The sequence below is a fragment of the Cervus canadensis genome, chromosome Y (assembly GCF_019320065.1).
Source record: "Cervus canadensis isolate Bull #8, Minnesota chromosome Y, ASM1932006v1, whole genome shotgun sequence".
Taxonomy (NCBI): domain Eukaryota; kingdom Metazoa; phylum Chordata; class Mammalia; order Artiodactyla; family Cervidae; genus Cervus; species Cervus canadensis.
The window spans coordinates 3983570-3992727 of record NC_057420.1 but is presented as its reverse complement, the minus strand read 5'-3'; the positions used below and the strand labels follow the sequence as shown (position 1 = coordinate 3992727).

Here is a 9158-nt window from a genome sequence, read left to right as displayed (position 1 = left end):
CACTTCCAGTTCCTACAGCCCCCAATCCCAACAGGACAGTTAAAGTTAGGGCAGTGATGGGTTCTCTTATTACCCTATACTGACCTGGTGTCTCTAACTTTGGCTGCAGACCTTCTTCTGAGTAATAGTTCAGCAGGGGGATTAGATAGACTAGGACACAGAAATCTTGGGAGGTTTTTAGTGCTGCCTGATGGGCACACGGAGTTAGTCCAGCGGAGCAAGCCCACCACCCATTTTCTGGTGGGATGATCCACTGGTGAGTGGAATTAGTGAGGTTAGTCATAGACACTGTGATTACATAGGTGTTGATAAGTCTCAGGGATAGCTCCTATGCAGGTGCCTATACCCATAATGGAGCTTACTGTCAGGCGGCCCTTACCAGGTTGTTGCTGCCATCTACAGGCTGAGACAGCGGCTGTCATATTGAATCCTGAAGAAAAAGCAACTGCCTCATAATAAGGAGGCCTAATATTATAGCAGAGCCAACAACCATTTGTTAAATCGGATGAGAGGCATTAAGGGTAAGGTAAGCTGAGGAGATCATTTTTATAAGGGGGTCTGTAGGTGGGGACATGTCAACTATGGGGGGAGCTATGGGGTGTGGAGTAGATCCAGTATCCTGACTTTGGTTCTGGGAGGGAGGTTTTGGGGTTGTCCTCTGGGAAGAAGGTTTTGGGGCTGTCACCTGGTTTGGTCCCAAGGCTACCCTGGGGGCCAAATGGAGTGGTCCCAGCTGTAATTTGAGCTCAAACCGGAATCCACTATCGAATCCAGTCTGATAAAGACATAGGCCCCAGGCTCTGCCTTCATCCCACCTGGTAAACCTTTTTTCCCTCATCAGAGAACTTAATCTGTAATGGAAAACATTGTCCAGGTTTAGATGACAACCTCTTACATGGTGGGAAATCTTGGGGTAATTTTACCTGAATGAGGTCTTTGACGGGATTGGTGAGCCAATGGGCCGTTCCTGTAGTTTCACATCCCCAAGTGGTGCAATAAAAAGAATCAACTCCCCCACATTTTGCAATTTGGTTCTGATCCCTTCCTCCCCCCGGGCAGACATATATGGGTGTTGGTATTGTGCATGGTGTGTCTCCCTGGAAGGCCCAGTCAAAAAGGCCAAGGGTTTCAAACTGAGGGCTCCCGATGAAGTCACTCAGTTGACTGGGACCGTGGAAGCCGTTAATGTCGGCTGCCAGGACACATAAATCAAAGGTCAATTCAGGCCACCATGTCCCTTTGGGGGCTACATTGGAACTTGAATTAAGTAGTCCTCCGGTCTCAGTGTTGTAGACCACCCAAGTCATGTTAACCGGATGATGGGGGTTGTGGCTGGTCGCTCCTGGGTCGATGAGAGCTGCCATCAGCAGGAGAATTAGGAGGCCTCCCATCGAACAAGTTTCAGTTTCAAAGGATTTGATGGGTGAGGACTTGCCTTCCATTCTGCTCGCGCTTTTTCCTGTTCTTCCAGAGTGGCTTGCCGCACGTGATTGCAGTGAACCCAGGGTCCAATCCCATCGACCTTAACAGCGGTAGGAGTGGTAAGGAGAACAACATAAGGGCCTTTCCACCTAGGTTCTAGTACTTTAGATTGGTGCCATTTTACCCAAACCCAATCACCTGGGCCAATATTATGTGAGGGGATGGCCCCCTTACTTTGACCCTCGTGCATCTCTTGAATCAATTTCCAAACATGGTTATGCGCCTTACTTAATGCCATCAGAGTTTGCTGGAATTGTCCCAAAGAAGGGGGTGGCAGGCATTTTCCCTCAAAAATAGTACACAGAGGAGGGGGTCTTCCATACAGAATCTCAAAAGGGGTAAGACTCAGCTTATAAGGGGTGTTACGCGCCTGAAAGAGTGCGAAGGGAAGGAGGGTCACCCAGTCCCCACCAGTCTCTATTGCCAACTTTGTCAAAGTTTCTTTTAGGGTCCGATTCATTCTCTCAACCTGTCCTGAGCTCTGGAGATTATATTCACAATGTAACTTCCATTTTGTCCCTAGAGCTCGGGCCAGCCCTTGTACAATCTGGCTCACAAACGCAGGTCCGTTATCAGAGCCCATAGTCACTGGCAGCCCGTACCTAGGCACTATCTCCTCTAACATCTTTTTAGCAACCACTATTGCTGTCTCTCCCTTAGTGGGGAAGGCTTCTACTCACCCCGAGAAGTTATCTACCAGAACCAACAGATAGCGATACCCATACTTGCCTGGTCTTACCTCAGTGAAATCTATCTCCCAGTGTTGCCCTGGCTCTTCCCCTCTGTACCTCATCCCCGTGTGCTGCTTTCTCTCTGTCCTCAACAGCTGGCATGCTTTGCAAGCCTGGATTATCTCTCGTACAGTTGCATTTTGTCAAGGGAACCTCAGGCAGGCCATCTGGAGAAATGTCAAGGTCTTTTTCTGTCCCAAGTGTGTAGTTGTGTGCAGGTGTTCACACAGGTGATGACCCAGGGTGGCAGGCAATATCAGGTTGTTGTTTTGATCTTGGTACCATCCATCTCTGTCATCCTTCTGGAGGGTGGTATCCTCGTTGATCCAGACGAGATCAGGGAGGGAATATTTGGGAACAGGTGGCAGAGTCCCCATACCAGGAGATGGAAGTCCCACAGCTAATATGGGGGCGGTGTAGTCCCGGCTAGCTGCTTCTCGAGCGGCTGCATCAGCGGCACGATTGTCCCGTTCCTTAGGGTCTTCTCCTTTCTGGTGACTGGGGACATGTACTATTGCTACTGCCCAGGGCAGTTGGGCAGCTTTCAGGAGCCTGCAAATCTCGGGCAAATTTTTGACCTCCTTTCCCTCAGCTGTCCGAAATCCCCTTTCTTGGTATATTGGACCTTGAATATGGACAGTGCTGAAAGCATATCGGCTGTCAGTAAAAATGGTGACTCTCTTCTCTTTGGCTTGCTCCAGAGCCTGTATTAGAGCAATCAACTCTGCTTTTTGCGCAGAAGTGTTTGGGGGAAGTGTCTCAGCCCATATCGTCTGTCCTGAATCATCAACTATGGTGGCTCCCGCCTTCCTTTGTCCATCTTTTACATAGCTGCTCCCATCGGTGAACCATACTAGCTCACTGTTGTTTAGCAGTACATCAGTTAAGTCTTTTCGAGCTGCCAGGGCCTCAGCCAGTATCTCACTGCAATCATGGAGAGGGCAGTCTTTCTCTGGGTTAGGTAGGAGCGTGGCTGGATTCAGGAAGCAAGGGGTCTGAAAATGCACCCGTGGGGCATCAAGCAGCAAGGCCTGGTAATGTGTCAAACGGGCATTGGAGATCCACTTACCCGGCGGCTGCTTTAAAACCCCTTCGATGGCGTGGGGGGTGTAAACCCAGAGTTGCTGTCCATAGGTCAACTTGTCAGCTTCGCGGACGAGGAGGGCAGTGGCTGCAATGATGCGAAGGCAAGGGGGCCACCCAGCAGCCACCGGCTCTAATCGCTTTGAAAGGTATGCCACCGGCCGCTTCCATGGTCCCCATTGTTGCGTCAAGACCCCCTTTCCTATTCCTTCCTTTTCATCTACAAACAGCTGGAATGGCTTATTTGGGTTAGGGAGGGCAAGGGCTGGGGCTTCTAGTAGGGCCCGTCTGAGTGTCTGGAAAGCCTGTTTCATTGGCTCAGTCCAAGTCCAGTTTGGGGTCTCTTTACTTCCCTCATACAAGAGCCGGGCCTTCTCAGCAAACCCCATGATACACAGTCTGCAATATCCAACAGTCCCCAGAAACTCTCTCACCTGGCGGGGGGTCTTGGGCTCTGGTATCTGCAATATTGTTTCCTTCATGGCCTGAGTTAGCCACCTTTGCCCCTGCCTGATCTTATACCCCAAATAGGTGACCTCTTGCCGGGCTATTTGCGCCTTCTTTGCGCTAGCGCGATACCCCAAGGTGCCTAGAGTCTGTAAGAGGTCACCAGTGGCAAGGCTGCATGCCTCCTCTGTGGTTCCAGCCAACATAAGGTCATCCACATATTGCAGCAGGATGACCTCTGGGTGGTGAGTCCAATATTCATAGAGGTCCTCACTCAAAGCCTCATTAAACAAGGTAGGGGAGTTCTTGAACCCCTGTGGGAGGCGGGTCCAAGTTAATTGTACTACCGGTTGGCCTTCCCCCTCAGTCCACTCAAAGGCAAATATCTCCTGGCTCTGGGCCGCCAGGGGTAGGCTGAAAAAAGCATCTTTCAAGTCCAACACAGTGTACCAAGTGTACTCAGGCAGTAAACTGCTCAGGAGGGTATACGGGTTCAGGACAGTAGGGTGTATGTCACTCACCCGTTTGTTGATTTCTCGCAGGTCTTGGACAGGTCTATAATCTGTCCCCCCTGGCTTCTTCACCGGAAGTAAGGGGATGTTCCAAGGGGATTGGCACCGCTTGAGAATTCCGGCATCCATGAACCGTCGAATGTGGGGAGTGATCCCCCGCCAAGCTTCCTGGCTCATAGGGTACTGTCTCACCCTCACAGGAATTGCCTCGGCCTTTAGCTCGATGACGACCGGATGTCTCTGTTTGACCAGTCCCATTCCTGCTGTTTCTGCCCAGGCCAATGGGTATTTATGGACCCACAGTTGTACATCTGGTGCTATAACCTCTGAGAGCTTAGGCGCAAAAAGTCTGTATTCATCTCTTAAAGCTAGGAATAAAACATGTATCGGCTGTCCAAGTTCCATCCGTGACTGACATTCCCCCAGGGTCAAAATGGATCTGAGCATTAAATTTAGTCAACAAGTCTCTTCCAAGTAGAGGGGCTGGGCATTCTGGTATCACCAAAAATGAATGGGACACCTGGTGGGTCCCCAGATTTACTTTCCATTCTGTGGTCCAACAGTATCTTTTTGTCCCCGTGGCTCCCTGCACCAAGCTGGTTTTCTTAGACATTGGTCCCAGTTTTTGGTTTAAAACAGAGTGTTGGGCACCAGTATCTACCATGAAGCCAACGTGTTTCCCCTCCACATGTATGGTTACCCAGGACTCGGGGAGGGGTGCCGAGTCTTGACTCCCCTAGTCACTGTCTTCCCCCACATATAGAACTCGAGTTCCAGGGGAGATTCTCTGTCTCTGGGTTGTTCCTCTTTTCAGGTCCCTCTTAGGGCACTCGTTTTTCCAGTGCCCCCGTTCCTTGCAGTAAGTACACTGATCTTTCTTTAGGGCCTGCCTTTTTGGTCTCTCTTTTTCTCCCGTCTGGGGGTCTCAAGGCTCCCTCACTTCTGTTCCGGCCTTCATCCCCGCAAAAAGAATGTGGGCTAGCTCCCTCTGGTTCTTCCGGTTTTCCTTCACCCTATGTTCCCTATCTTCCTTCCTGATCTTCTCAGCTAATTCCCTTTCCTCCCGTCGAATTCGCTCCTCCCTTTCTTCTGGGGTCTCTCTATTATTAAATACCTTTTCAGCTGCTTTCAGTAAATCTTGTATTGTCTGTTCTCCCAACCCCTCTATCTTTTGTAATTTCCTCCTAATATCTGGGGCTGCCTAATTTACAAACGCTAACAGAACTGCAGCGTGTGACTCCTCAGCCTGGGGGTCCATAGGTGTATATTGCCTAAAAGCTTCCATCAGCCTCTCTAGGAAGGCTGATAGGCTCTCAGTGGGCTCTTGCCTTACTAAATTTACCTTCGCCAAATTTGTTGGCTTTCTAGTTGCGGCCCGCAGGCCAGCCATTAGAGTCTGGCGGTACACTCAGAGACGCTCCCTACCTTCCACTCGCTCAAAATCCCAGTTAGGCCACAACAGAGGAAACCCCTCGTCCATGAGATGAGGCTGGGCGGTTGGTCTCCCGTTGACCCCCGGGACCCGTTTCCGTGCCTCTGCCAGAATTTGCTCCCGTTCTTCTGTGGTGAAGAGCACCTGCAACAGCTGCTGACAATCATCCCAGGTGGGGTTGTGAGTGAATAAAATGGAATCTAAGAGGTCAATGAGGCCTTGGGGTTTCTCTGAAAAAGGAGGGTTCTGGGTTTTCCAATTATACAGGTCGCTCGTGGAAAAGGGCCAGTACTGATAGGTTCGCTCTCCATTCAGGTTAGCTGGTCCCACTCGGACGGGGAGCGCCTGAACAGTAGATGAAGGTGACTCTGGGTCCCCAGAGTCTTGTCCACCCCATCACCCCTAGTTCTCCCCCGGGTCCCCAATGCTGGCCCCCCCTCACGGTCGGTTCCCGTTGGCCCTCTTAATCCTCTCGGTTCACCCGTGGGATCTTCTCTCCTCGGAGAGAATTGCAAGGGCGGCGCATATGGCGGAGGCCTTATCTCTGTTTCTAGATCTATCAGGTTTGGATAAGATGATTCCTGAAGAACTGGTTTTGGGTCCTCTTTCTTTCTGGTTTCTTCCGGGGGGGTCTCCATCACCAGGACCTGTGAATTGGAAGAACTAGGAAGTTTGTAAATGAAAGGTTTTAACTACTTAGGCCGATTTTCCACTAGATCTTGCCAGACCATGACATAGGGGACCTGATCTGGATGGCCCCAGGGATCAGGAGCCATAATCTTCCCCTTCACAGCCTGTATGATGGACGGTTGAAAGGTGCCTTCTGGAGGCCATCCAACCTGGAAGGCGGGCCACTCTGCAGAGCAAAAGTTTATTAATTTACTTTTCTTGACTAGTAAAGACAAGTTACGGGCCCTGGCCCTGACATCCGAAAAATGGTCAGTCATGAAAGAAAGTGGGGTAGATTCCCCCTGACCCATGATCAAAGAATAAATAGTAGGGGAGAGAGAGAGAGAAGTCACTGAGAACGACGACCAAAAAATCCTACCGGGAGTGGTGGCGGCCAAGAGGTTGGACTTATGGTATGCTTTTGAACTGTTTATGTGCCTGCGTCATTGCACGGAAGTTTTCTTGCTGGGGGCGGACACCCTAGAGGTTTCTAGCCCGTTCCGTGGCCCCCTCATCCTCTCACGGGAGTCTTCAAGTGGCAGGCGCCCTAATGGCCTTGAAGTGCCTGACCCATGCCCACACAAAGAATTTTAGGCCACGTCCTCAGTTAGGGATGTTAAAGGGGAGTTTCACCCGATCAGGCTCCCGTTACTGAGGCTCACTTATTGTAGCGCCTTCAGAGTCCGCCAGAATGTAGCCCTGGCCGGGACTCATCAATTGCCCCCACAACCGTTCGCCTGTTCACTGAAACTCCTGAAAAGGGAAGGAGTTGAGGGCAGATCAGAGAAGAAGGGGAGAAGGAAGAGAACGAGACCAGAGACAATGCTGGCGCACACACACAAACACGGAGAGCCGAAGACAAACACACAGACAAACAAACGTCGGCCAACGACACAGCGCTGGGTTTTCAGGCCCCCTGAATTCTCTTGCCTCCCGGTAGCAGATTCACCTTACAGAATGGCGTCCGCTGTTCACCAGATTCGGGATCAGGAGAGGAACTCCCCCTCCCGCAGAGCCAGCAGCCTTCCAGCACGCTCGCTGGCCTCGGTCTTGCGCCGGCTGGAATGTCCAATCCATTCCCCCTTTATAGAAAGCTTTCTCCTGCGCCAGATACCTCCCTGCTTCTCAGCAGGGCCTCGGATTTTACACTGGACTTCCCTGAACTGCCTGAGCACTGGTGCTATTATTTATCCTTCCCCTCTGTCCTGAAAGTGTTCTCCTTCCCCGGTCAAGGGATCCCGGACTAGCCCCCAAATGTTATGCCCGATGTCCGAATCCCTGAGCGGGAAGAGAGAAGGCTTCCAAGACAATGCAACTCGCAAAAAAAGGGAAGTTTATTGCTGACTCGAGTCAGGGCTCCTGCCGCGCATCCAACACAGTGGTACAGGGTCAGAGAGCACTGAGCCCGACCTGTTACCCAATTTATAAGGTGTGCATAAGCAGTTGGTAGCTGGCTTAAGCCGATTGGTTACATGTTTGCAAAGTAATCTTATTGGCTCAAACCTTCACGAGCTTTTCAGCTTTCCTCTGATAGGTTCCCTTTTCCTTACTGGGCACATATTGATTGTCTGGCTCCAGGTGGCCTGATAATCATGTCACCCTGGAAAACCAGGTCTACTCCTAATCTAGGCTGCCTGTCATGGCGCAGCCTCACATAAAGAAGTCTGAGACTGCTGATGAATAAAAGTAAGCTGATGCAAAACCTTGAATTTGACTTTTCTCTCTGTTAAAAAAACACACTTTCTTCAGATGTTGAACTGCATTTGACAATAGATTTAAGTTTATTTACCTGTTAAATGGTCTGTTCTATATTTGCCTCTAAAATCCTATATTGTTACTTTGGCTGAGTAAATAGCTGTTGTTTCACAGTGACCTGTAGTCCCATCTGACTGAATGCTCTAAACCTTTCTGTTATTTGTTGGCAAAACTTCCTAAATTATTCTGATGAAGCACTTTTAGCTTCTAGTTAACTTTGGGATGCTTCAGAGGGCCCCTGAAACATCCTAGGGAAAGATATTAATATAAGTTTATTTGGTTGGTTAAGTTACATAAAAATTGTCAAATGAGTAATAAATCTGCTCATGTTATAATATATGGTAAAATTACTAATACAGATATCCTAAAAATTATATAGAGTTCTTAACATTTTGATATGTCTTAATATTCTAATGAAAACCCTGATGACTTCACAAAAGTTAACAAAGGACTGAACGAACCAGCGAATATGCTTATAACTTTTATGGTTTCTATCTAAAAAATTACAGGTTTGAATCTTATGTTTTCCAGGAGTAGGAAAAACCTTCCTCTCAAACTAATTATAGAAAAAATTTGGTCTCTCAACAGGGAACGCCTCGGAGTCCTGAATACATTTTCCTGCTAGCCTGTGTCTCCCAAACTTAACTGAGCTTACTTATCCAACCCCCGCCACCTTTATTACAGGTCATAAAATAGACGGAGAAAAGATAGATCAAATCAACCAATGACTCCGCACATATGCCCCCTCCCTGTAACCCTCACACCCTGGGGAGAAGAAAAAACTAATTAACATTTCTTTAGGCTATGAAGTCTTTCCATTGCCTGGGCCCAGAAAAATTATGCATAAACATCGGCCGACAAATTTGGGCTTTCATCCTACCTCCAAAAGAAGGCTTTCGGACATTGTGGCCCTTTCTTTGTCTGTGAACCATGTTTATACTACTAAAACTTTAGGGAAAGAGTTAGGGAAAGAACAAAAAACATTATATATCATGCTGCTTAAGTGGCTTAAAAGGTTTACTAAGACTATGTTGAAACATTACCATG

The 9158-nt window shown here is 49.0% G+C and overlaps 1 protein-coding gene across 1 annotated transcript; it reads right to left on the bottom strand.

Annotated features, from left to right (window-relative positions):
* Nucleotides 1–1459: 1459 nt before the first annotated feature.
* LOC122436393 lies at nt 1460–7070 on the bottom strand (the record flags this gene model as incomplete). The annotated part of the gene is given in 4 exon segments (XM_043460205.1): nt 1460–2295; nt 2593–4654; nt 4656–6070; nt 7019–7070. Coding segments are annotated over 4 exon segments (4365 nt in total), but the record flags the coding sequence as incomplete, so codon positions are not given.
* Nucleotides 7071–9158: the final 2088 nt, after the last annotated feature.